The sequence below is a fragment of the Bos taurus genome, chromosome 14, assembly GCF_002263795.3.
Source record: "Bos taurus isolate L1 Dominette 01449 registration number 42190680 breed Hereford chromosome 14, ARS-UCD2.0, whole genome shotgun sequence".
In the NCBI taxonomy this organism is placed as follows: Eukaryota; Metazoa; Chordata; class Mammalia; order Artiodactyla; family Bovidae; genus Bos; species Bos taurus.
The window spans coordinates 1,113,521-1,139,334 of NC_037341.1; the positions used below are offsets into that span (position 1 = coordinate 1,113,521).

General features: G+C 65.4%; 3 protein-coding genes and 1 long non-coding RNA gene across 11 annotated transcripts; 3 read left to right on the plus strand and 1 right to left on the minus strand.

Annotated features, from left to right (window-relative positions):
- Positions 1 to 60: 60 nt before the first annotated feature.
- Positions 61 to 12,836, plus strand: EEF1D (eukaryotic translation elongation factor 1 delta). Of its 5 annotated transcripts, none has more exons than NM_001289966.1 (10): positions 61 to 354; positions 3,573 to 3,587; positions 5,685 to 6,751; positions 8,499 to 8,619; positions 8,725 to 8,796; positions 11,671 to 11,770; positions 11,847 to 11,947; positions 12,102 to 12,320; positions 12,436 to 12,630; positions 12,745 to 12,836. In NM_001289966.1, exons 3-10 carry the CDS (start codon positions 5,685 to 5,687, stop codon positions 12,781 to 12,783), a joined length of 1,914 nt encoding a protein of 637 aa, NP_001276895.1. In that variant the 5' UTR covers positions 61 to 354; positions 3,573 to 3,587; the 3' UTR covers positions 12,784 to 12,836. The 5 variants fall into 5 exon arrangements, with proteins under 5 accessions (NP_001276895.1, NP_001193549.1, XP_059749211.1 ...); XM_059893228.1 differs by having other exon boundaries at positions 290 to 587; positions 12,745 to 12,834; XM_005215199.3 differs by having other exon boundaries at positions 290 to 354; positions 3,491 to 4,115; positions 12,745 to 12,834.
- Positions 3,399 to 3,905, minus strand: LOC132342144 (uncharacterized). 2 transcript variants are annotated; one of them, XR_009490391.1, is made up of 2 exons: positions 3,817 to 3,905; positions 3,399 to 3,568 (listed from the first exon to the last, which is right to left on the minus strand). It is a non-coding gene; the product is annotated as an uncharacterized lncRNA (long non-coding RNA). The 2 variants fall into 2 exon arrangements; XR_009490392.1 differs by having other exon boundaries at positions 3,758 to 3,845.
- Positions 12,837 to 13,984: 1,148 nt separating the features above from the next.
- Positions 13,985 to 17,134, plus strand: NAPRT (nicotinate phosphoribosyltransferase). Of its 3 annotated transcripts, none has more exons than XM_005215132.5 (13): positions 13,985 to 14,223; positions 14,298 to 14,425; positions 14,505 to 14,587; positions 14,798 to 14,928; positions 15,020 to 15,135; positions 15,382 to 15,578; positions 15,661 to 15,801; positions 16,057 to 16,141; positions 16,234 to 16,314; positions 16,397 to 16,499; positions 16,589 to 16,743; positions 16,835 to 16,942; positions 17,024 to 17,134. In XM_005215132.5, the coding sequence occupies exons 1-13, from the start codon at positions 13,998 to 14,000 to the stop codon at positions 17,084 to 17,086; spliced, it is 1,617 nt and encodes a 538-aa protein (XP_005215189.1). In that variant the 5' UTR covers positions 13,985 to 13,997; the 3' UTR covers positions 17,087 to 17,134.
- A 1,694-nt stretch (positions 17,135 to 18,828) lies between these two features.
- On the plus strand, positions 18,829 to 24,165 carry MROH6 (maestro heat like repeat family member 6). Its single transcript, XM_002692557.6, has 14 exons — positions 18,829 to 19,114; positions 19,250 to 19,402; positions 19,506 to 19,660; positions 20,187 to 20,304; positions 20,499 to 20,683; positions 20,769 to 20,906; positions 21,011 to 21,125; positions 21,234 to 21,377; positions 21,452 to 21,625; positions 21,799 to 21,966; positions 22,175 to 22,294; positions 22,496 to 22,598; positions 22,711 to 22,776; positions 22,950 to 24,165. The coding sequence occupies exons 1-14, from the start codon at positions 18,866 to 18,868 to the stop codon at positions 23,195 to 23,197; spliced, it is 2,136 nt and encodes a 711-aa protein (XP_002692603.1). The 5' UTR covers positions 18,829 to 18,865; the 3' UTR covers positions 23,198 to 24,165.
- Positions 24,166 to 25,814: the final 1,649 nt, after the last annotated feature.

Genomic DNA, 25,814 nt, shown 5'->3' on the forward strand with positions numbered 1-25,814 from the left:
GCGCCGCGCGTCACTGGCCCCCGCCCGCCGAGTCCACCCGAGCTGCGGCGGAGGGGGGCGGGGGGAGGGGGCCGGGGCCGGCGCCGTGCCCAGTGGTTTGCTCCAGCTCCTCCCGGAAAGGGAGAGCTCCGCGGGGATCTCCCACTCGCTTCTGCCCTCGCTCCCACGGGGAGCGTCGCGCGGAGGGCCTGGGCCGCGCGGCAGGGTGTGCCCGCGGGCTGCGTCCCCTGCGCCCTGGCGCGTGGTAGAGCCCGCCGCTTCACTTCCCGTGCGCGGACCGCGTGGCCCTCCCTTTCCTCTGCCGTCCCACGCCGCTGATCCTTCCTCGTTGGTCGCCGCGTCCTTGGCTGGCGTGTGAGTACCGCGGCTCGTGCCGCATGGCCCCCGGGCCCAGGGGAGGGGCGGCCCGCGCTGCGCTGGCGGGGACCAGGCCGCAGTGCCGCGGAGTGCGCGGCGCGGGGCCTGCTGCGGGCTGGAGGCCGCGCGGAGGGGCGGGGCGCGCGGGCCACGTGCCCGCCGGACCTCTGCGGCTGCCCCGGCGGGAGGGCGGCGGCGGGGATGCCGGGGCCGCTCTGCCCCCCGCCTCGGTGGGTGACATGGATGTTTGCCCAGCTGTGGCCCGGGCCTGTAGCTTCCCGTTTGTCCGCGTTTGTTGAGCAGCTGACTGGTGCACGCTGGCTCTGGGCCTGGGGGCCAGGCGCGGGCCCAAGCTCCGTCAAGCTGTCTCAGAGCCTGGACAGTACACGGACGCGGGGAAGCGTAAGGACGTGATTGCTGGGTGACTGAAACAGCGCGTTCCCTGAGCGTGGTGAAGGGGCTAGGTTTGGATAAGGTGGTCCAGGCAGTGGGCAGTGTCGCTGGAACGAAGAAGGGAGAGGTTTGTATTGGAGCCAAGTAGGATGGGGACCCGTTGGAGGCGTCCTCAGGTTTGCAGAGCAAAGTGCCTCCAAGAGCAAGAAAGCCGTTTTGTGTGGGTGGTTCTAGTCCGTCAGGAGAGCAAGTTGACCCTGGAGAGTGAAGGAGTGGGCCGGGCCTGGGGCCCGGGAGGCCCCGGGTCTTGTTTCAGCAGCAGTTCTGACACTCCCAGCTCCTCTGAGAGGCCTCAGCCAGTAAGTGGGCTGAGCTTGCGGTGACTGCGTCCTTCCTGAGACCACTCTCCCCAGCTCCAGACGCAGGTGTCTGCTGAGAAGGGGTGACACACAGACTCCAAGGAGCAGGTGCCCTGGGCCAGCGCCTCAGGAAGGTCAGTCCTGGGCCAGCGCCGGGGGTCCCCTCCAGCTCCTCACCTTGGAGCGCGGCCGCTGTGGGCTTCACTGGAGCCTGGGTGGGTTCGTGCTATCCCCTGGCAGAGCCCCTTGCAGGGCTTGACCCTGGTCTCTGTCCTGGGGAGCTGGGTGAGGCCGCAGGGCTCAGCACAGCTTATCTCCAGTGTGCCCTGGTGTCAGGTTTCCAGGGCTGCAGGCAAGAAGTGAGCTCTGGCCCTGTGCCCATGTTTTAAGATGACGTGTGATTTCAAGGTGGACAGCAGTGTGACATTTGTGTGAAGGACTGGTGTCAAAGTGAGACGTGGAGTCCCAGGCCCTCACCCACTAACCCGGGATGTGTCTTCCACCTCCAGCTCCCCAGCTGTGTGAGGGGTCACGGGTGCCTGGTGCATGCTGCTGGAGCCGCCCCGGGGGAGGGGCGCAGGACCCGGCGGCCAGGGTGGATTGACGGGGCACCAGAGACAGGGCAGAAATAGCACCATGGCTGTGGCATTGCAGTGTAGACAGGGCGCTGGCCAGGGAGGGGTGCCGTGGACAGCCATAGTGTGGGGCCTGAGTCTTGGGGTGCAGGCATCCCCCCCTGGACTGTCCAGGAGTCAGGTGGGAAAGCATCTGAGGAGGGACTTGGGGCTGTGGCAGTCACCCCTAGGGAAGGGCAGGGGGCATCATGGCCGTGCAGTTGCCCCGGGGCATAGCTGCCCTCACCCTCCCTCCTGGACCCTGTACACACGGCGTGCTCTGTCCGGCAGCTCTCCGTCAGGACATACCAGCCAAGGGCCCTGTTTGCACACACCTCACCCCGATTCCCACTTCCTGTGGAAGGTGGGCGGAGCGCTTTGACCCCCAGGTGGATGACCTGGGAGCTCCTCTGTGTGTGGCTGCGATGGGGCCGTGTGAGCCCTGGGTTACCTGGAAACCTCCTTTCATCCAGGGGCTTGTGGGCCCCCCACCGTGGTGTCCTCACCTTCAGGACCCTGCGGCCAGAGTGTTCTGGGCGGGGCCGCTACGGGGTCCCTCTGGCACTGCAGGAACGCCCTCCCACTGGGCGGAGCCCCAGCCTGGCCCTGCTTTGGAGATGGTCCGCTAGGCAGAGCCGGGGTACTCACTCACTCCCCGGGCCTGGGCTGCGGGGCAGGGGTGAGCTGCTTCACTGCCTTGACCCCGGGGCCTGGCAGCCCTCGCAGCCCCTCTCGTGCAAGAGGTCTCGACCGGCCTCAGTGGCCAGCAGCCTGCCCTTGGCCCTGCAGGCGAGTCAGCGGTCCAACTGTCATGAGATACCCTGGCGCCCCGCCCTCCAGCGTCCCTGTCCAGACACTGGCTTGACCAGCTGGCCCGCACCGTGTGGTCGGCCTTGCCAGGGTGGCTGGCCCGTGTGGTCCTCCTCCTCCCAGAGCCTTGTGGCACGCCCCCTGAGGTTCCTGGTGTACCCCATGTGCTGCTGACCTCATGTTGGCACTCTAGTGCTGGCCACAGCATGGCATGACCTGGGGAGGGTGGCAGGGGCCTGGGGGCAGGGCTGGCCGGGTCCTTGGCTCCTGGGCTGCTGCCCCTTGCCGGCTCAGGGCCGGGCGCCCCATCCATCCTTTTGTCCCCGAGAGGCCTGCGGGGACAGTGGCACCCTGCCCACCTGGGCTTTTGCCCCTGCCCCAACAGTGGCCCCGAGGGAGAGGCCCTGTCCGGCATGGGCACTGGGCCTGAGTGCCCATGTAGGGCCCTTCGGTGGGGTCCTTGTCACCTTGCACTTGGTCCAGAGGCCTGGACCCTGTGGAGTGGGGGATCCCCACCCCGCTCCCCATGGACAGTGGGGTACTGGAGGTGCTGGCTCACACCCAGGTGGGCTCAGGGCAGAGCCCAGCTGGGGCCTTGGTGCTGTGGGGGCTCCAGGCCCAGGAACCCCAGGACCGGCCCATTTTGAGTGACAATGGAGCAGCGCTGCCCCCAAGCACGGACTTGGCCACCCCCTGGGATTTGGGCGGGTTGGAGGCGGGAAGAGAAGGGGACGACAGAGGATGAGATGGCTGGATGGCATCACCGACTCAACAGACATGAGTTTGGGTAAACTCCGGGAGTTGGTGATGGACAGGAAGGCCTGGCGCGCTGCGGTCCATGAGGTCGCAAAGAGTAGGACACGACTGAGCGACTGAACTGAACTGAACAGGGATTTGGGGGTGAGCTCTGGCTGTCTTTCTCCTCCAAACTTGCCTCCACGCCGCCTCACCAAGCAGCTTCAGCAAAGGCCCCCAGCCTGCTCGGGCCACCCTGTCAGACCACCTCTAACCTTGCTGCTTTCTCTTCATGCTGTCCTAGGAGACCAAAGGGAAAGTAAGTACCCTCCTGCCCCAGGCGCCTGGGCACCGCAGCCCAGCCCCCATGCCTGCTGCATCCTGACACCTCCGGGGCCCCTGACCTCATCTGGAGTGGAGGCTGGGCCTGGGGGTAGCCTCTGCTCTGTCCCAGGCCGAGCCAGCCCCAGCCCGGGCAGTAGGGGGTACCTGAGGAGGGATCAGCCTGCGTTCCTCCACCTGTGAGAGGGCAGGGCGCCACCACCAACCTGGCCAGCCTGGCTCTCGGACATGTTCAAAAATGGCTCCCTTGCCCGGAGCAGTGGCTCAGAGGGCTCCAGGTGGAGCCTGGCCTGATGTGAGGAGCTATGTGTCTAGGCCACTAGGTTCAGGCAGGGCTTCAGCCTGGTGGGCAAGGCTTCTGTGTGAGGGTCTGTAGGGGAGGGCAGACAGGCCCAGCCTGGTAGGCCTGCAGCTCCTGGGGACAGTGGGTGATGTCACAATGCCCCTGCCCCCTGGGCACCCGGCTCTGCCCCCCAGCACTGCCTCTGCCGTCATCCTGGCCTCGGTAAGTGCCGCTGCCGCCCTGGGGGAGGCTCGAGGGGGCAGCCAGGGACCCCTCTAAGCCTGGGGCCCCCACCCCTCAGAGTACAGGGGTCTCCCTGAAGTTCTGGGCAGGTCGGGACTTAACCTGTGCATTGCAGGGTAATTGGAATCGGGTTTTGGTTGCGGGGGGTGGTGTTAGGAAAGGGCTATAGACGCTGCAGGGAGTGGCAGGGAGGGTGTGCCATCAGGGCGATGTGACAGTCTCCCTCCCCCTGGGGCCTCATCCTGGGTGAGGGCTCCACAGAACACACGGTGGTGGCAGGGGACATGGGACATTCTGGGGGACAGCTGCCCAGCCCCTGGCCCAGTTGGCCCGGTGCCTCTGCTTCCAGCACAGGGTTCAGAGTAGGATCTGAGGGGCATGGAGACCTTGGCCAGTCCAGCCCCACTCGAGAACTGGCCAGTCTGGTGTGGGCTTGGGGCCCCTGGTGCATCCCAAGAGCAGGCCGGCTTCCTGGGCGGGGCTGCTTCTGGTGGTGGGGGGTGCTTTAGCATTCTGGGCTGCCTGGGCGGGGTCCAGTCTTTGTGGAACCTGATGCCCCAGAGCAGAACAGGGGACCCCACGCCAGCAGCAGGATCGGGCTGCAGCAGCAGCTTGTGCAGAGGCCATGGTGGGAGGTGCGGAGCCCCAAGTCCGCCTCCCAGTGCTCTGGTGACAGAGCCCCTTAACCAAAAGGTGCTGAAGCGCAGGGACAGGACTCAGGTTCCCGGGTGGCCCCTCGAAGTGCACCCATGGTGGGGCTGATTGCCCATTGCTCTGGAGACGGGGTGACCAGGTTCTGCCTGGCCACTGGGTACCTTCCCTTTTAGATAGTGATTCCCTGCTGTGTCCCCGGATTTGGCCTCCACGGGGGTGAGCTCTCACCCTCTGCTCCTGGCTGCCCTTTGTCCCCGATCTTCCAGTTCCCCTTTGGAACAGGGCCTGCTCAGGATGGCAGTGTGGCCATGCGGGTGGGGGACTCAGCTCAGGCGGGGTTTCCATGCGGGGCCAACTTCTGAGACCACCAAGTCATTTCCGTAGAACAGAAGCCCTGGGACCTTAGGGGGTTTGGCCAGGCCTAGTGAAAGCACAGGACGTCCAGTTAAAATTTCAGATGAACAGCAACTCACTTTTCAGTGGGAGTCTCAACAGTTACACGGGACAGACTTATTCTCAAGATTATTTGCTGTCGACGTCAAAGTCAGATTAGCTGAGCGTGTCCTGTGTTTTACCTGGTGGCCATTTTTGGGGTTCACAGGAAAGGTTTTCATTACCAAAGAGGTTTGGAAAGTGTTCTCTGGACCTCTTGGAGAGAGCCTGGGTACTTGTTGGATGAGACAAGTTTTGCATTTAGGACAATACACACGCACGCGTGCCCACCCCACCCCCCCACCAGGCCATGGCCCTGCACATGCGTGTTAAATGCCTTCCGAGCTCCTTGTGCATGCTGCCCCAGGGTACCCCATTTGGGAGGCTGAGCAGGGAGGGCTGATCGGGAGGGGCCGTGTTGCAACTGCCCTCTTGTGCTTGCTTTTTAATGCTGCACGCAAGATGAGGAGCTTGAAGTCCTCCTGCGCCCTGGAGACCGTTTGGGAGGACAAGCAGAAGTATGGGGAAGCCGAGCGGAGGTTCTATGAGTACGAGGCCACGAGAGCCGCCGCCCAGCAGCTCCTGGCCGAGACACTGGCCGTGAACGGGCCAGGTCAGGAGGACGAGGCAGACAGCGGCGGCAGGAACGAGCCCGGGAACAACCTCGACGGGAAGAAGCCGCTGCAGAAAAAGAGGAAGCGCTCCCCAAAGGGCTGGCTCGGCCAGGCGGACCTGGCCCTCGTGGGCCTCTCGGCCGACCATGTCTGGCTGGACAAGCCGCTTTTCGACCAGGCGGAGAACTTGTACCGCCAGAGGCTAGCTGACGCGGCCGCCCAGGCAGCTCAGCATCCCGCCCTGGCACCTGGGGCCCCCTGCACCCACGGGAGCCAGGTGGCCTGCCACCACGTGACCTGGGGCATCTGGGTCAACAAGTCGTCCTTCGACCAGGCTGAGCGGGCATTTGTGGAGTGGTCTCAGGCCCTGCTGCTAGCCACAGAGGGGAGTGGTGCACCGGGGGCTCCTGACACGGGCCAGCGGGCGGCCGCCCTCGATCTGCACCTTGTCCGCCAGCCTGTTCCACCAGCCAATGGCCAGCCGCCACTGGGCAGCCTGCAGGCGCTGGTGCGGGAGGTGTGGCTGGAGAAACCCCGCTACGATGCAGCTGAGAGGGGCTTCTACGAGGCCCTGTTTGATGGCCATCCCCCCGGGAAGGTGCGCCTGCAGGAGCGAGCCAGCCAGGCGGAGGGTGCTCGGCGGGGCCGCAGAGACCGGAGGGGCCGTAACGCTGCGGGAAGCAAGCGGCTCGGGCCGCGGCGGGCCGACGGGGAGGCCCCCTGTGCCCTGCCCTACTGGTACTTCCTACACAAGGACGCCGAGGCCCCCTGGCTCAGCAAGCCCACCTACGACAGCGCGGAGTGCCGCCACCACGCGGCTGAGGCCCTGCGCATGGCCTGGCGTCTCGAAGCTGCGTCCCTGGCTCACCGACCCGGTGCCCGGCCGGGCCCATCCATGTCCAGCCTGAGACCCAAGTAGGAGAAGCGTGCCGGCTGGGCGCCTGGGCTTCCCAGGCCAGCATGCAACCCCTCCCTGCTCCCACCCTGGCAGGGCTCATCCCAAGACTGCCGGCCCAGCCAAGCGGGCTACCCAAGCGGCTCTCCAGGGATAGGGCTCTGCCCTGGGCATTGCCGCCTCTGGGCTCCGCCTCGGGGCCACTACATCCTGGTCACCCCCACGGCATTGGGGTGGGCCCAAATGTGGCCTGTGTGGTGTTTCCCCTCTGGCTGGGCAGCTTGCAGAGTCCTCCCTGACAGTCACAGGTGGGGGCGGGGGCGTGCAATGGTGGGTCCTCGTCTCTGAGCCCCACTGGGCTCAGCCCCCCACCCCTTCTGCCGTCTCCCCGCCTCCCTCATCTGAAGCCACCTGAGATGAGGTGGGCGTCTCTGGTGCTCCGCCTGAGTCTGAAAGACACCCACTGGACAAGGCCGACTTGCCTCCTGCCTGTGGATCCAGGAGTCTGGCCCCAGAATGATTTTGTGCAGTGCCAGCTGATCTCTGGGGGCCAGGGCCCGGCCGAGGAAGGGGTCTGCTAGCCTGTGGGGCTTAGGCACGTGGGCAGAGACAGGTGGACCCCAGGCAGCCTGGAGGCGCAACAGTAGGGAGAGGGCCTGGGGTGCAGAGGGCCAACGGGTATGTGGAGAGAGCTCCTTGGACCCCAGACTCTGGCAGGAGCCCTTCTGCCCCTTAGAGGGCGTGGACATGCTGGTTTGATAGGGTCTTGGCCTTGGTGTGGGGTCTGTTGTGGTCAGATGTTCCCCAGAAGGCTGGAGGCAAGGTGTGGGTCTAAAACAGTCTTCACGGTGCCTCTCGGGGAGGGTTGGGGGGGTCTCAGGGTCCCACCCCTCTCGTCACCGAGGTCTGGTGGTGGCCAGGGATCTGCAGCAAAGAGTGTTGGCAGGATCGGGTCCTGTTCTGTTGCACTGGCTGAGGGACGGGCAGCCCTGAGCAGCGGACTTTGCTTATGGAGTCTGGGCTGTGGCCCAGGTCTTGCGGTTCCCCTGCCTTGCCGAGTGGTGGAGAAGCTGCCGGCTGCAGCCTTGAACGCGCTGGATCCGGCTCACAGGCCCACCTGGAGCAGCCGGACTCACGCTTACTGGTCTCAGGGTGTTAGAGTTTGTTCTCTCTCTTGGTTGTCCCACTGTAGTAGTTAAATGTGTTACTTACTAGTGGACAGATAAGAATCTCGTTACACATCGCTGACACTCATGTGAGAAACAGTTTTTTTGTAACAAATATTCAGTGAAGTAGGTTGGCCTTATTTTGTATTTTTGCAAATCTTGTGTGTGGCTTAATAAGAGACAGCTGGATTCCTAAACCTGCTGTGCATTCAGTGTGTGGGTGTGTATTGTCTGACCAATCCAGCCTTGAACAGATACATGGTGGGCAAGGGGAGGACCTTGGTGACCCCCAGAGGTCCCTGGCCATGCTTTGAGAGTCGCTGGTCTTAGGGACTGGCCTGGAGACCACTGGCCTTAGCCCTGAAAGGAGTCCATACAGCAGGCTTGGGGTTAGAGGGGTCCCAGGCTCGTTGTGGCCCACACTGAGAACCTCTGGTGTCCTGTTCTGGGACCTGGAGCCCTTGCCACCCAGGACTGGACAGCTTGCCCTGCTCCCTTGGGGTCCAGGCCGTTGGAAGGGCACGCGTGCGGGCAGGTCCTAGGGCCTTGGCACGGGCAGCCTCTCCTCCCGGTGGGTCTTAGTCTCTCTTCTCTTCAACAGAAAAATGGCCACAAACTTCCTCATGCATGAGAAGATCTGGTTTGACAAGTTCAAATACGATGATGCAGAAAGGAAGTTCTATGAGCAGATGAATGGGCCCGTAGCTGGCTCCTCACGCCAGGTAGGGGCTGCTGCACTTGGGCTTTGGGGTAGCTGAGGTTTGCTTATTTGTAGAAAAAATTTTAATTGAAAAACGACAGACAGGTTCTCTCTGCACTGTCTGCAGGAGAATGGCGCCAGTGTGATCCTCCGTGACATCGCGCGAGCCAGAGAAAACATCCAGAAGTCTCTGGCTGGAGTGAGTACTGCCCTCACACCAGGCAGCCTGTCTGGCATTTCCCCCAGCATGGCCTTCAGGGCACCTTGGGGTGAGGCGTGCAGGGCTGCCCACCGCACCGCCCACGGCCTCACGGAGCTGGCGGTCACCCGGCGCTGCCTGCCTTGCGGTGGCTGCTCCTGCCGCCCCAGGCCTGCGGCTGCCTGCGTCCTGGCTCCTGCCCTGCTTCCTCCTTCCTGTCAGCTGTGGCTGTCCCCGGAGGGGTGGGTCACGGTGTCGTCATGGTCGTTCAGGCACTCAGTGGTGTCCGTCTCTTTGCGACCCTGTGGACTGCAGCATGCCAGGCCTCCCTGTCCTTCACCATCTCCCGGAGCTTGCTCGAGCTCATGTCCATTGAGTCAGTGATGCCATCCAACCATCTCATCTTCTGTCGTCCCCTTCTCCCGCCTTCAGTCTTTCCCAGCGTGAAGCTTTCACAGGGTGTGAAGCATCTTGATTAGAGGCCCAGAGAGGGGCCTGCAGCCCAGCGTGGCCTCCCGGCCCACCTGAGGTCAGGAGCGGGGCACAGCCCCATCCAGCTCTGTCCCTAGCCTGGCTGGGGCACGGCCCTCGGGGATGGCAATCCTGCTGCTCGCCCGCTCAGGGCCGCAGGGTAGTGTCCGGCCTCCGCCTCACTGTCCACAGAGCTGTGCTGCTCCTGGAGACTCCAGGAGAGAACCCACCTTCCTGCCTTTTCTAGCTTTGAGAAGCTGCCCACATGCCTTGGCCTGTGGTTTCCAGCCAGCGGTGTCGGGACTCTGACACCCGTTTCCATCTCGTTTCTTTCCATCTCTCCTGCCTTTCCCTGATGGGGCCCTTTGTGACGACATCGGGCCAACTGGGAAAATCCAGGGTAGCCTGCCCGTCCAGCTCCTCAGACCCTCTGCCCTGGGGTCACTTTTCACAGGGTCAGGGGACTTCGAGCTGGCTCTGTAATGACAAAGCATCACGCACCAGGTGACCGAAACAACACAAACTTGTTTTGACGACCTGGAGGGTCAGTCGGAGCGGAAGGTGTGGATGGGGTGGGTTCCTTCTGAGGCTCTCAGGAGAGGCCTCAGAGTGTTGGTGGCTGTCTTCTTCTTGTGTCTTTCCATCTTCTTTCTGTGAACAAATCTCTGTTGGCAAGGACACCAGTCACTGGGTTGGGACCCCTCTCATGACCCCGTTGCAACTGATCACCCCTGTGAGGACCCCACTGTTGACAGTGTCCCCCACCCTGAAACCCTGTGGTGGGGCCTCCAGCCGCCCGGAAAGGGTGCCGGCCCAGCACTGGGCTTGGGTTGGAGCAGACAGGCCCAGCACACACCAGGGCTCCAGAGGTTCCTGGGGGCTGCTGGTGCCAGCCAGGCTGCAGGCAGGGACACAGACTTCCAGGTGCAGAATCTCGGGTGGCACTGCCCACGCCCCACCGTCGTGGAATGGCCGCCTCACTGAGCCCATGGCTTCCTCCTCGGTCAGGGTGGGAGGCTAGGCCTGGGGCCTGGAGGCCATAGGGTGGCCGATTGCTTGGTCTGCGCTGAGCGGTGGTGTCCTTATGGCCCGGAACCCGCACCCTGGGGACCCGTCGGTGTTGTCGCCAGGGCTGTGTTGGGAGGTTCTCAGGGCCGGGCAGCAGGCACAGCAGGGCAAAGGTTTGAGGCTGCAGCTGCCTCGAGGCTCCAGGACCTGTGTGATCCGCTTTGTGGGCGCGGATCCTCCAGGTGGGAGGACCTGGCCTGCTCATTGTGGAGCCCTGGAGGGAGGTGGGCTTCTGAGGAGCAAGTGGTTCTGGATCATGTCCCCAAGCCAGGGGGCCTGTGGACCCTCCTCGTGGGAATGGCTGAGCGAGCTGAGATGCGAGCCGGAGGCGGAGATGTGCTGAGGGTGGTCAGCCATGGGGGCTGGGGCAGCCAGCCACTGACTAGAGTAGGAAGGTGGGGGTGGTTGGGGTGGATTCTTGGGCTGACACGAGGGGAGGGGGCGTCCGGGGGCTGGTCGCGGCCCCTTCCCGTCACCAGGCTCCACTGGCCAGCTCTGCTGGTGGTTCTCTGTGTGGTGGGAGTGATGGCCCATGGGACATGGCGTCAACCCAACACTGCCCGCTGGCCCTGGAACAGGGAGCCAGCGTCTGTCAGCCTCTGGGGGTGTGCAGGGCATGGAGGAGCCACGTGGCTTCCAAATGGTGCTTGGCAGGCAGGCCCAATGCCCCAGGTTTCTCGTGACTGGATGCTGGAGGCAGGCAGCAGCCATCTGAAAACGGCCAGGCACCTGTCCTGGGAGCCGTTCCATTGGGGTGCAGGGTGCACGTGACCGCATGCTGGCTCCTGGTGTTTAGCTCTGGCTTGAGCCAAGGCGCCCTGTGGGTGAGCTCCCTGGGCAGTGCCACCTGGGATAGATGACAGGGGCTCCCCTTCAGGGAGGAGCGCAGCAGGCCGGCAGCTGGGCTGGGTCGCTGTATCACTGGAGCTTTGCAAGGCGGGCAGCCGTGTGGCCTGGGGAGGCAGGGCCGGGCTGCTGCTTCTGCACCGCCTGCTTGTCCTCCCACCCACAGCGGGCCCTCCCCCGCTGTCCCCTGCTCAAGGCTGTGCTGCCTGGTTCCCCTGCCCTGGGTCTGGCCGCCCCTGGAGCTGTGAGTCTTTGGCCTCCTCCCTCCACCCCCACAGGCAGCAGCAGCTCTTCGCTGCCTCTGTGTTGGGGCTGCCCGAGCCCCTGGCTTCCTGGGCTGAGTTCCCACTTGGCTGTGGTGCCACCTTGGCCTGGAGCTCGCATGGCTTCCCCCTAGGTTGAGCTCGGGGCTCTGCTTCAGCACAGCTGTGAACGGGAGACCCCAAGGGGCAGGCAAAGCTTTGAGCCCCGCCTCCTTCTGCCTTGCAGAGCTCAGGCCCCGGGGCCTCCAGCGGGCCCAGTGGAGACCACAGTGAGCTGGTCACCCGGATTGCCAGCCTGGAAGTGGAGAACCAGAGCCTGCGAGGGGGTGAGGCCCTGGGCTGATGGGGTGGGGGTCCCTCCCTGGGCCTCACCGTCCAACCAGCATCCCTGTACCCCCACAGTGGTGCAGGATCTGCAGCAGGCTGTCTCCAAGCTGGAGGCACGGCTGAGCGCCCTGGAGAAGAGCTCGCCTGCCCACCGGGCCACCACTCCACAGACCCAGGTGAGGGCCCACCCGCACCAGGGACCCCCGGCCTGGCGCTGAGGAGCAGGGGGGCCCTCTGCAGGCCGGCCCAGGCAGCAGAGTGAGGGGCAGGGGCCTGGGGTCCTGCCTTCGGGGGTCTCAGCCTCCACACACGCTCCCCCCACCACGGCAGCACGTGTCTCCCATGCGCCAAGTGGAGCCACCCAGCAGGAAGGCAGCCACTGCCACGGAGGATGATGAGGATGACGACATTGACCTGTTTGGTAGCGACGAGGAGGAGGACAAGGAGGCTACCCGGCTGCGGGAGGAGAGGCTGCGGCAGTACGCAGAGAAGAAGGCCAAGAAGCCTGCCCTGGTGGCCAAGTCCTCCATCCTCCTGGATGTGAAGCCTGTGAGTGGCTCACATCTGACCTTCCCCTACCCTCCCCATGCCTAGGGCCCTTGAGGGGTCAGCAACAGGCAGGGCAAGTGTAAACTCGGCCTGTGCTCCTTCCCTCTCGCCTCAGTGGGATGACGAGACGGACATGGCCCAACTGGAGGCCTGTGTGCGCTCCGTCCAGCTGGACGGGTTGGTCTGGGGGAGCTCCAAGCTGGTGCCTGTGGGCTACGGCATCCGCAAACTGCAGATCCAGTGTGTGGTGGAGGATGACAAGGTGGGGACAGACCAGCTGGAAGAGGAGATCACCAAGTTCGAGGAGCACGTGAGTGAGGGGGCGCACTCGGGGGTGCAGGGGTGTCCCGTGTGAACCCCTGGCCAGGCGTGTGGGACTTTGGGAAACAAGGCCCTGTGTGACCACCAGCCTCCCTCCCTGCAGGTGCAGAGCGTCGACATTGCTGCTTTCAACAAGATCTGAGCCCTGGCCTGAGCCTGTGTGGCCTTGCAGCCAATAAAGACTGAGATTCCAGCTCTCTGGCTCTTGTCTGTCCTGGTCTGGGCCCTGTGGGTGGGTGCATTCAGGGAGCGTGCTGGGCCTGTGTCCCTGGTGTGGCCATGTGGGCCCACCCCTCTACCTGCCCCTCCCATCCCCTTCTCACTTAGCTCTCAGTTGCAAGTGCCATGCCCAGGTCGAGCCCTAACACATGCATTGTCTCCTCCACTGGGGGGGGATACCTGGTCCCCCATCATCTCCACTCTGCCTCCTCTTTTTGAGTTATCCCCATGGGTATGAAAGTGCCAGCCTGGAACCATCCAGGGAAGAGGTCCCAGTGGCCGTTCTGGCCCTGCTCTTGTGACCTTGTGCTCGTTTCACCTGTGGGAAACCCTGTGCAGTCACCTGTGGGAAACGCTGCGCGCATCTGTCCATGTCTAGGAAGGAGGTGGGGTTTCTTCCCTTAACCCTGTCCCTCTCCCTCCAGCTCTGGAAGGGCATCCACCCCCCCCACACACACACACACACACACACTGGAGAGAGACCTGGGCCCTGACAGGCCCCAGGACACACTCCCCCATGGAGCTGCGCCCCTGGCCCACCCCTGGCCGCCTTACTCTCCGGTCTGGGCAGGATTGTGTCACTAGTGGTTCCTCCCCGGATCCGGTGTGACTGGTGAGGAAGAGTGAGTTGTTGAGGCCTCCAAGGCCCCTTAGGATTCCTGTGGGGCTTAGAATGCAGGACTGGAGAGCCTTCTGTGCCAGCTGGTAGACAAGCAGCCCCTTACTTGGGTTGGCACCACGTTCCTCCCAGGACAGTGTGGGCTTGCCGCGGTGTGGTGGTGGCCCTGAGCTGCCCTGCCCACGCCCGCAGTGGCTCTGGGCGGGAGGGGATGTGGAGTTTGCATTGCCCTCTTTTACCGTCGGTACGCTGCATGGAACCGCGGGCGGCAGGGGACAAGACAGACCGTGCCCCACGGGGCCGACCAGGGCGAGCAGACGCCCCACCTCGAGCCGTGTCCAGCTGAAGGAACAGCTCCCCAGCGTCTGGAGGCCGGCGGCCCGCCCCGTGGGTTCTGGTTGCCAGGAGAGGCGGTCGCGCCCCGGTGTCCCAACTTTCCAGCTCCAACCCGCTGACGGAGCGGGCCCTGGCGAGCGCGGACGTCAAACGGGCAGGCGGGGCGGCCAGAGTCCGGGGCGATGGCGGCGGAGCAGGACCCCGAGGGGCGCGCGGCGGCGCGGCCGCTGCTCACCGACCTGTACCAAGCCACCATGGCGCTGGGCTATTGGCGCGCCGGCCGCGCGCAGGACCAGGCCGAGTTCGAGCTCTTCTTCCGCCAGTGCCCGTTCGGCGGAGCCTTCGCCTTGGCCGCGGGACTGCGCGACTGCGTGCGTTTCCTGCGTGCCTTCCGCCTGCGGGACGCAGGTAGGCCCCGGCCCGGCGAGCCCCCGCCCGCGCGCCCCCGAGCCCCTGCCCGCCACGGCCTCTGTCGCCCCTAGATGTGCAGTTCCTGGCTTCGGCGCTGCCCCCAGACACAGACCCCGCGTTCTTTGAGCACCTTCGTGCACTCGACTGCTCTGGTGTGACGGTGCGGGCCCTGCCCGAGGGCTCCCTCGCCTTCCCCGGCGTGAGTGCGGGGGGTGGGATGTGGTGGCGGGGGGCGGCGAACGGGGCAGGGCGGCACCGAGTGACAGCCCGCCCCGCAGGTTCCGCTACTGCAGGTGTCCGGGCCGCTCCTGGTGGTGCAGCTGCTGGAGACGCCGCTCCTCTGCCTGGTCAGCTACGCCAGGTGGGGCCCGGGGTGGGGCCCGAGGCCGAAGGCCGGATCCTGCGAGTGGGAGGGGCCTTCCCGGCGGGCCTGTGGGGCGTGGCCCCGTGGGGGCGGGGTGGGGGTGGAGCGCTGGCCCGCACCCGCTCCCTCTTCGCAGGGTCTCCAGAGAGACCTGTCAGAGTAGCTTCCTGGCCGTCACTCCGGTACCCTACTCCCCTGCTCCCACAGCCTCATCGCCACAAATGCCGCGCGCCTTCGCCTGATCGCAGGGCCCGACAAGCGGCTGCTGGAAATGGGTCTTCGGCGTGCTCAGGGCCCCGACGGGGGTCTTACTGCTTCTACCTACAGCTACCTGGGCGGTGAGGGCCAGGAGACGGAAGGAAGGAGGAGTCTAGCCCCGAGACCTCCCTCCTTCAATGTCTGAAGTACCCCAACTTTACCCTGATCCAGGCTTCGATGCCAGCAGCAACGTGCTCGCAGGACAGCTACGGGGCGTGCCGGTGGCTGGGACCCTGGCGCACTCCTTTGTCACTTCCTTTTCAGGCAGTGAGGTGCCCCCTGACCCGGTCAGTACCCCTGTCCCCCTAGCTGCATTACAGAGGGCAGACCCCCAGGGCGATCCCTTCCCCAGAAGGAGACGCCAGCCCCTGCTCAGCCCTCAGGCAGGTACCACGCCTGGCCCACCCAAGCCACCCTGGGCTGGTGTCTCAGTGTGGCGCTGGCAGACGGGTGCTCAGACTGTCTACTGGTGCAAGCCAGCCGCCCCCCCACCACCACACTCTGGGTCTTCCGTCCTTTACCCCTCTCCATAGATGTTGGCTCCAGCGGCTGGTCAGGGCTCCCAGGTGGATCTGGCTGCCAGTGTGGAGATGTGGCTGGAGCGTGTGTGTGGCCACCTGGGGCTGGGTGTGCAAGAGCCGCATCGGGGAGAGCGGGCAGCCTTTGTGGCCTATGCCCTGGCCTTTCCCCGGGCCTTCCAGGGCCTGCTGGACACCTACAGTGTGCGGAGGTGAGGCCCGGCCATCCCCCGGGATAGTCTCAGCAGAGAAGCTGCAGAGCCCCCATGCTGACCCTCCTGTCCCTGTCCCCAGGAGCGGGCTCCCCAACTTCCTGGCTGTAGCCCTGGCCCTGCAGGAGCTGGGCTACCAGGCAGTGGGCGTGAGGCTGGACAGTGGCGATCTGCTTCAGCAGGCTCGGGAGATCCGCGGGGTCTTCTGGACAGCGGCAGCCCAGTGAGTCCCTGGGAGGGGCTTTGTCTGCTGAGAGACCCCCTCCAGCTCAGGGGTATTGAGAGGGGAAGCGGGAGGGAGGCTCTCTGATGCTACCCAAGTCGCAATGCTGCAGTGGGCGAGGAGGCTGGGCTGGGCTCACTCAGGGGCCTGTAGGCACGAAGGCTTGAGCCAGACCAGCAGATGTTAGAGGGCGGCTGGACAGGTGAGGGGGAACCACGGGAGTCAGCAACATCTGAGGGGCTGCCCCCACTACAGGTTCGGGGTGCCCTGGCTGCAGTCGGTACCCATCGCTGTCAGCAACAACATTGACGAGGAGGAGCTGGCCCGACTAGCCCAGAAGGTGGGCGGGGCAGGGGCAGGCCAGAGGGTGGCGTGGGGGCCCTGGGCCTGCATGTGCTGGCCGAGCTCAGTGCCCACCCACTCACCTTCCAGGGCAGTGAGGTGAACGTCATTGGCATCGGCACTAGCGTGGTCACCTGCCCTCGCCAGCCTTCCCTGGGCTGTGTCTACAAGGTGGGGCACAGTGCAAGTGGGCTGGGGGTGGACCAGGGGTCCGGGAAAAAGGTCCAGCTAGCCCAGCACCCTGTCCCCGCAGCTGGTGTCTGTGGGAGGCCAGCCGCGGATGAAGCTGACCGAGGACCCCGAGAAGCAGACATTGCCTGGGAGCAAGGCTGCCTTCCGGCTCCTGGGCTCTGATGGTGAGGCCCCCTCCACCCTCCTCAGTTCAGTTCCGAGCCCCAGGCCCCTCACGTTATTCTTGGCACCCCTCACGTGCACACACACACAGGATCTCTGCTGTTAGATGTGCTGCAGTTGGCAGAGGAGCCACCTCCCCAGGCTGACCAGGAGCTGAGAGTGTGGCCTCGAGGGGCCCGGGAGTCCCGTACTGTGAGGCCGGCCCACGTGGAGCCGCTGCTGCGACTCTGGGTCCAACAGGGACAGGTGACCACCCCTACCTACCCCCCAAATCTGCACCTTCAACCCAGACCAAGCTCTGATATCTGTCCTTGAGCCTCTTCCCACCTCCCAACAGCTGTGTGAGCCGCTGCCATCTCTGGCTGAATCCAGAGCCTTTGCCCAGCAGTCCCTGCACCGTCTGAGCCCCGCCCACAGGCGGCTGGAGCAGCCGGCACTGTACCAGGTGTGCGCGGGGCCCCGCCCTCAACCTGGCCTGTGCTGTCTGCCCCCATGGCCCCATCACTCCCGTGTCTCCCTGCTGCAGGTCGCACTGTCTGAGAAGCTCCAGGCCCTGGTGGACAGACTGAGTGCCAGAGGAGCCCTCTGACAACCTGTGCTGGGAGCTGCCTGAAATTAACATGAGTCATTCACTGTCCCCACTTGTCATGTGTCATTTCTTCATCTAGTCTGCCACTCGCTGGACCCTCAGGGCTTCCTGGGGTGGACTGGAGTCAGGAATTAGTGAGAGGGTTTATTCTCCCAGGGGAGACCCCAGGCTGGCCAGGGTTCAGGAGGCAGCCCCATGCTGAGGTCTGAGGTCAGCTAAGGCTTGTGGGAGGGTGTCCGAGGCTTGAGGAGCTGGACTCTAAGGGCAGATCAGGGCACGGCAGGGCTATAGGGAAAGGGGGCGGTCCTTGTGCTCAACTAAGAGCTGGGGGAGTGGCTGGGAGACCTCTCCATGAGGCTGGAGGCGGGAGCCACAGGGTGAGGTTGAAGCACCAACTGGAGGGGCTCTGGGATTCCCCCTGGGAAGGCTCTCTGGGATACCTCCACCTCCCCAAGGGGAGGCCTGGGTGTCCCCTAACTCTGCTGCTGCCAGGCTCCACGGGCCCCTGTGCCCCTGGGCCCCGCCCATCTGGCTCCCTCTTGGCTCTGGTGTGTCACAGTGTGGACCAGGCCTCGGTCGTGGGGACCCAGCTGCTGCCCCCAAAGTGCCAGGAAAGGCTTGGAGCCGTGGGGCCTGCCTGACCAGAGCCAAGGAGGAAGTTAGGGAGCAGGGGCCCGCCCTGGGCACCCGGCAAGTCCTGGCTGCCCCACCTCTGTGCAGCAGGCTTGTCAGGTCTCCACCCACGTCCGCTCCAGGAGAGAGGATCGAGGCTCTCCGGGACACAGGGGCCAAGGCCTCGGCCTCTTGTCCAGGTGGTGGGCAGCTCGAGGAACCAGCAAGGGCGCGGGGGAACGCTGACTGTCCAGGGGACGGCCCCGGGGCTCTCCCGCCTGCCCAGGTATTTGGCAGGACCAGCTCTTCTGGCTCCCCCAGCCCGGGCTGGGCAGTGGCCACGGTGTTGCTGGGTGAGGGTGACAGTGGGGATTTGGGACAAAGGCCCGGTCAGGCCTCCTGGGGAGAGGGGGGCTTGGAGAGAGATACACACACCCCTGCCAGCACACACACAACAGAACACACCCAGGCCCAAGGCCCCCTCATGTCACCACTTCTGAGCTTTGCACTCTGGTGCCAGGACTGAGGGCACCAGAGGCACTGGGCAACTCCTCTTCTGCTGGCTCACCCCCAGGGCTGCTCTGAGTTCAGAGCGGGCGGCAGCTCTCCGACTGTCCCCTTCCCGGAGGTCTGGTCGGGTGGGAACACAGAGAGGACAGCCCAGCCCCAGCCCCAGGCCCAGCATGGGACTCGACTGCCTTTCAGGGCTAAGTCAGGCGAGGCCTTAGCTCAGGGCTGGGCCAGACCCTCAGAGCTGTGCACACTTGCCAGGATTCCCTGCCCAGTGGGGTTGGAGGTCAGGTCAAGGGCTCGCCTCCCTGCCACCATCCCCTTATACTCCCTGCCCCGGCAGATCCTCTGTCCCCCAGGGACCTTGCTTGGCCCTTTCCTAGGGCCCGGTGGGCAGAACCAGACCCCAGACACTCAGGCTGCAGGCAGCCTGGGCAGGAGGGCCTTCCCAAAGCCCCTGGCGGGTACCACACCTGGAAACACCTCTGTATGGCTCCCCACCTCCACCCCCACACCCCCCCACACACACACGCGCGCGCACGCCACCACGCCTGTCCCTGGTCCCGCCTGCCTGGGGCCTGCTTCTAGGTCAGGCCTGGGCACGACTTCCTGGGAGGACCAGCGACAGGTGCTACAAGCTCGGCGTGTGCCGCGGCCATGGCTGGGGGCGTGTGGGGCCCGGCCCGCGGGGCCCCTGTGGGGGCCCTGACCCTGACAGCCCTGGCCGAAGGGATCCGGGCCAGCCGGGGGCAGCCCATGGGACCCCCTGCCCCAGGCCCTCAGCCCCAGCCTGAGCTTGAACCTGCAGTGGAGGAGCCTGGGAGGGCAGCCACCACCCCCACGGCTGGCGGTGAGCCCCCCTCCCCGCCCCCTCCCCAGGAGCCAGCTCCCGAGGGGCCCCAGCAGGTAAGCAGGAGGGCTGCCTGGGGGTCAGGGGAGGTAACGAGGGAGGGGGCTGGGAGATGACAGAAAGGCTCTGTGGAGGGAGGAAGACCGTGAGAGAGGTAAGGGGGCTCCACATGCTCCCCGTCCCACTCCCAGACTCCCCGGAGCTCCTGGGAGGAGGGGGCCCTAGCAGACCTGGCCGTGTACACCGCCGCCTGCCTGGAAGAGGCTGGCTTTGTGGGAACCCAGGCAACAGCACTCACCCTGTCCTCAGCCCTGGAGGCGCAGGGGCACAGGCTGGAGGACCAGGTGAGCCCATGCCCCTCCCCACGGGCCCCTCCAAGGCTGCGGGTGGTGAGCTGCGCCTGCTTGGCGCGGGCAGGGCTCACAGAGACCTGACTGCCGCCCCCAGGTGCATGGGCTCGTGCGGGGGCTGCTGGCGCAGGTGCCCCATCTGGCGGAGGGGCGGCCCCGGCGGGCGGCGCTGCGGGTGCTGAGCTCCCTGGCTCTGGAGCACTCCCGGGACGTGGTGTTCGCACTGCTGCGCTGCTCACCGGCCCCGGACCGGTAACCTGCCTCGCCCCTCCAGGCCCGCATCGCGTCAGGGGCCCCACGGCTTCCTTCCCCCTTCCGGCTTGGCCTTGGAGTCTGGCCCAGGGCGGGCCGAGGAGGGAGCCTTCCCCCTCCCCTCCTCCCTCTCTTCCTCCCGCTGCCCCTCCCACCTCAGGTCCTCTGCTGGTTCCTGGCTGCAGCCTGGCTTTCTCTCTCCCCGTCTGGGGGTGCCCGCCTGAGCAAGCCAGGTGGCTTCTGCACCCCCAATGCCCCTGGCTGTGGTTAGTCTGCCCCCAGGGAACGTTATCTCTGGTTTTATTCCCCATGGTGACTGTTCATGATGCCAGTTTGTTGCTGGCCCGTTGGGGTCCCATGTGATCTGCACAGATGCCACTCATCTTGTTCCTCAGGGATTGCCAGGGTGGGGTGGGGGGCAGTTAACCCTCCCTCCTCCTGCTGGAGTCCTAGTGGCTGCCTCCCCAACTTGGGGGCTCTCCTCACCCCAGTCCCGAACCCTGTCTCACATGCCCCGTGCCCCCAGGGTGGCCGCTGAGCTCTGGCGCAGCCTGAGCCGGAACCAGCGTGTGAATGGACAGGTCCTGGTGCAGCTGCTCTGGGCGCTAAAGGGCTCAGCCGGATCCCAGCTGGAGGCTCTGGCGGTAGGTGGCTCTGTCCAGCTTGCCAGGGGACACCCCAGCCCTGGCCCAAGAGGCCAGGAGAGTCTGGTTACAGGGGCTCGGGGGCAGCAGGCACTCACCGTAGTCACACCCATCCATAACGTCCTTCGAGCGTGGAGGTCTTGTCCTCTCCCTGTCTGCCGTGTCTGAGCCTGAAAGAAGCCCTGGTTCCACAGGCCACTCGCGCCCTTGGGGAGATGCTGTCTGTGTCCGGCTGCGTGGGTGCCACCCGAGGCTTCTACCCGAACCTTCTCCTGGTGCTGGTCACTCAGCTCCACGAACTGGCACGGGACGCACACTCCCCCGACACACCCAAGGTGTGGGTCCCATCTCACCGAGGGCCACCGCACAGTCATGCCAGGTGAGGGGGTGCACACCCGGCTATGAGGGCTGGCCCAGTGCCCTCCTGGCCCTCACCGCCCACTCGCCGCTGCACCCGTCTCCAGCTGCACCGTGGAGGCCTTGAAGGCCCTGCTCACTGGGGACGGAGGCCGCATGGTGGTTACGTGCATGGAGCAGGCTGGAGGCTGGAGGAGACTGGTGGGAGCTGGCACCCACCTGGAGGGGGTCCTGCTGCTGGCCAGGTGTGCGGCGGGGGTGTGAGAGAAGCAGGGGCATGGGGGTGGTCGGTGGGGTAGGGGGGGCGGGCGGCTTCTTGAGGGAGAGCTTCCGTTTGGCCCCGTCGCAGTGCCCTGGTGGCCCACGCCGACCACCACCTACGAGGCCTGTTCGCTGACTTGCTACCGCGGCTGCGCAGCACAGACGACGCACAGCGCCTGACGGCCATGGCCTTCTTCACCGGGGTGAGCCCGCTTCCAGGACGGGTGGGGAGGGGTGACAGTGAGCTTGGCCCCTAAGCGGCCCTGGCCTGCGCGGAAAGCCAGCGCGCTGACCCTGTGTCCCCTGCCCAGCTGTTGCAGAGCCGGCCCACCGCGCGGCTCCTGCGGGAGGAGGTGATCCTGGAGCGGCTCCGCGCCTGGCAGGGCGACCCTGAGCCCACCGTGCGCTGGCTGGGCCTGCTGGGCCTCGGCCACCTGGCGCTGAACCATGGGAAGGTGAGGGAGGGGCGGGGCGGGGCGGGGTGGGCTGGGCGAGGGGCCTCCCACGAGTCCCTGTCCCCCCCTCGCAGGTGCGCCACGCGACCACGCTGCTGCCCGCGCTCCTGGGCGCGCTGGGCGAGGGTGACCCGAGGCTCGTGGACGCCGCGCTGGGGTCGCTGCGGAGGGTCCTGTTGCAGCCGCGGGCACCGGTGCGGCTCCTGAGCGCGGAGCTGCGGCCACGCCTCCCGCCACTCCTGGACGACGTGAGCCCCGCCCGCTCCCTTCGGCTGTCTTTCCCATGGCCCTGCCGGCCCCCGCCCCCCCCAACCCCCGTTACCCGACCAGGCCCCGCTGGGGCCCCCAGGGCACTCCCGCAGACTGCAGCCCTCCGGACGCCCTCTCCCTGCCGGGTCCTGATCGCGCCCTCCTGTTGCAGACCCGGGACTCGGTCCGCGCCTCCGCAGTCGGGCTGCTCGGGACGCTGGTGCGGCGCGGCCGGGGCGGGCTCCGGGTGGGGCTCCGTCGCCCCTTGCGGAAGCTGGTGCTGCAGAGTCTTGTTCCGCTGCTGTTGCGCCTGCACGACCCCAGCCCAGACACCGCTGAGGTCAGCCCCCGACACTGTCCTGACCACTCCACCCTTCCCCACCACAGCCGCCTCTCCAGAGAGCGCATGTCAGGGACGTCCCTGAAGACTGCAGGAGGCTTGGGCAAGCAGGACTCCTCCGCCCCTCACCCTGGCCACCTCCTGCCTCCCAGGTCCTTTCTTGCCGCTTTCCTTTTGCACCTCTAACCTCGCTCCCTCCCCGTTCCAGAGCTCAGAATGGACCCTGGCCCGCTGTGACCAGGCCCTGCACTGGGGCCTGCTGGAGGAGATGGTCACGGTGGCCCACTACGACAGCCCTGAGGCCCTAAGCCGCATCTGCCACCGCATGGTCAGTTGGGGGGACGGTGAGAATGACGGGGTGCGGTCGGCTGCCCACTTGGTCCAGTATACACCAGGGCCACTCCCCCCCAGACTGAGACTCCTCACCCTTCCAGTCAAGGTGGTAGCACAGTGAAGCCTGGCCTCATGTCTGAGGCCTCCACTCCACGCAGAGCTGGCCCTCCTGCCCCACGAGCCCTTCTGTCCCCAGGTCCAGTGGTACCCGAGTCACGTGCCCAGCTTTCTGAGCCAGACCCAGGGTTACCTGCGGAGCCCTCAGGGCCCCCTGCGCCGGGCGGCCGCCCTGCTCACAGGTGAGGCAGGCCTGGTGTCACGCTGCTCCCTGCACCCAGGGCTCTGGGTGCTGGGCCAGCCCCTCACTGCTGTGGGCACGGGGCCAGCACTCAGGGCTTCGCTTTGGTCCAGGCTTCCTGGTTCATCACTCCAGCCCCAGCCACGTCAACCAGGACCTGCTGGACTCTCTGTTCCAGGGTGAGAGCCCAACTCACCCTCGTGGGGTTCCGCAGGGTTCCAGAGAGGTGGTGGCTGCCAGGGCAGAGTGGATGGGTGGGGGACTGGGATGGATGGGGGACAGCCCGCGAGTCCCGCCCCCCACCCCGCCCCCCGCCCCACCATCCGCCACATGAACCGCCCTGTCCCCGCAGACTTGGGGCGGCTGCGGAGCGACCCTGAACCAGCTGTGGCGGCGGCAGCACGCGTGTCTGGCCAGCAGGTGGCGCTGCTAGCCCGCGCCCAGCCCCAGCCCTGCGGCAGGAGCCTCTGGGGCCTCCGGCACCTCCCCTGCCCCGGCCGGCCCCGCCCCCGGCCGGCCCGGCCCCCACCCGTCTACGCCGACAGCCCGTTCCAGCACCGCAGCCACCCAGGCCGCTGGGGCTGCTCAGGTCCAGGCTGAGCTGACCGGCCGGCCCTCCAATGGGGGCCACGGTGCTGACTCAGGCTCCCCGCTCTGTGGCCTGTCTTGGCTGGGAGGCAGATCTGCAGAAGAGGTCTGCCTTGAGGGGCACCCTAGGCGTAGTGCTGGGCACCAGTGCCTGTCCCCCACCCCAGCGGGGCTCTGCAAGGTCTGCTGCACACAAAGACCCCCCACCCCGAGAGCCCTGTGACTAGATGGACCACGAGTTTCTGACGCAGCACCTTCTCCCTCAGCTTCATGCCTCGTCCACCTGTCGATCCATCTGTCCCCCAGCAGGCCTGTGCCTCTCCCAGCCCCCTGGCATGTGCCCTGCCTGGATGGCGCCTGGCCTTCTGGGCCCAGGCCGGGTGGGGACACGGAAGTGGGTGCCGCCCTGGGAGCCATCCCTGTGAAAGGCTGCCTCTGCTGGCCACTTGCTGGCTGGCAGGTTCTGAGGTTTCCAGCCACACCCTCACTGCTCAAGAAGCATCCATCTGTCCGCCTATCCACACTCACTGCCCAGCAGCCTGGCCCCGTTCCTGCCCCTCCCCTCTAGCTCACCGTCTCAGACCCCTGGGGTCTTCTCTGGAGGCGGCCCCCGACTTCCCACTGGACACCACAGGTCTGAGATGATACCTGCGGGCTCAGGTGTGGGGTGCCAGCATCTGCCCCTCACCAGGCTGAGCTGTCGCACCCACATCACAGCACCTGCTCAGGGCCGGGTAAGGGAAGAGGTCCCTCAGGAATGCTCCGAAGCAGTGACCCAGGCTCTCCAGATCCGGGATGAGTGGCTTCTGCCACCTGGAATGCCCACCTTGAGGTGTCCTCTTGCCCTTTCTGGGCCCCCAAAGCTGCCTTCTCAGAGAAGGAGGCCTCCACTCACACAGCCTCTTGGAGGCTGGGCTCCTGCCCACCACAATGGAAAGCATTTGAAATAAAGATAGCCGGACGGCCCTGGTGGTCCAGCAGTTAAGCCTCTACACTCCCAATGCAGGGAGCACAGGTTCGATCCCTGGTTAGGGAACTAAGATCCCACATGCCGCACTGCACAGCCAAAATAAAAACACAGATCCTAGGGGTTCGGTGTCTCTCTGGGCCAAGGCTGGGCTTTGATGAGCTGCGCCTGGTCCAAGATCGGGCTTGGACTAAGATTACAGAGAAGGCAGCGTGTGGCTGCCAACAAAGGTCCGTCTAGTCAAGGCTATGGTTTTTCCAGTGGTCATGTATGGATGTGAGAGTTGGACTATAAAGAAAACTGAGTGCCAAAGAATTGATGCTTTTGAACTGTGGTGTTGGAGAAGACTCTTGAGAGTCCCTTGGGTTGCAAGGAAGTCCAACCAGTCCATCCTAAAGGAAATCAGTCCTGAATTCATTGGAAGGACTGATGTTGAAGCTGAAACCCCAATACTTTGGCCACCTGATGCAAAAAGACTCTGATGCTGGGAAAGATTGAAGGCGGGAGGAGAGGGGGATGACAGGATGAGATGGTTAGATGGCATCACCAACTCAATGGACATGAGTTTGAGTAAGCTCTGGAAGTTGGTGATGGACAGGGAGGCCTGGCGTGCTGCAGTCCATGGAGTTGCAAAGTGTCAGACACAACTGAGCAACTGAACTGAACTGAACTGAGCGTGTGGCTGGGGGTTGGGCCAGCCCTGGGTGGAGTCAGGCACGCTTTGCCCTGACTGAGAAGCTGTGCTGCCCACAGAGTCCCTGAGCAGAGTCAGAGGTCAGCAGGGAGGGGCCGGGGTCTCCTCATTGGTCACTCTGAGGGCAGGGGAGGCCCCGGCCAAGGGCACTCGTCCGTGAGAAGCCAGGGACATAGTTTGGGGTATTAGTTCACGATTCTCCAAGGGGAATGCCAAAATTGGATTAAACTACGAGAAACATCTGGGGACGCACTGGGGAGGCCAGGAAGCCGTCAGAGCCCAGGAGGCAGAAGGAAGGGAGGCTGGTGAGAATGTCCTCAGGGGTCTCCAGCCCAACCCCATAAGAGAGGCGCCAGGTCCCAGTCCTATGGCCCCTCCACTGCTGCCGGCAGGGTGGCAGGAGGACCCCCCCCCCAACTGCCTGATGGTCAGGTGCCTCAGGGTCTTGCAGCCTGGAGCCAGAAGCTGGGGGAACGTCTGAGGCCCACTGTCCCCACCAGGCACGAGCCTGTCCAACCACAGAGTGTGGCTGCACAGGTGAGGGGCAAAGCCCCCAGCGAGGCTTGCTGGGAAGCGGGGCCCAGCCTCATGGGGGGCTCGGCAGGCAGCTCCCCGCCTCTTCCATGCCTCCCCGCAGGGCCTGGGCCTCTCTGGCCTGGGACCCACTCCCCTCCACTCCGCAGGCCATCTGGAGTGAACCTGCCCCCCCGCCCCGACCCCGTGAGGGCATCCCTTGCCCTGTAGCTGGGGCCCCGCCAGACACCCTGCTTGCCGCTTTGTCCTGGGAGTGGGATGCTTCTCAGGGATTTCTCTGCTGCAGTCCCCAGGGAGGCTCCAGTCGGGGCGGCGAAACCGTAGCCCTGCTTCCCGGTGAGCCCCGCTCCTGGGTGAGTGCTGTAACGGTTGGTAGGCATCTAGGTGACCAGGCCCAGCAGAGCCGCTCACAGAGTGCTCACCTCCCCCCAGGG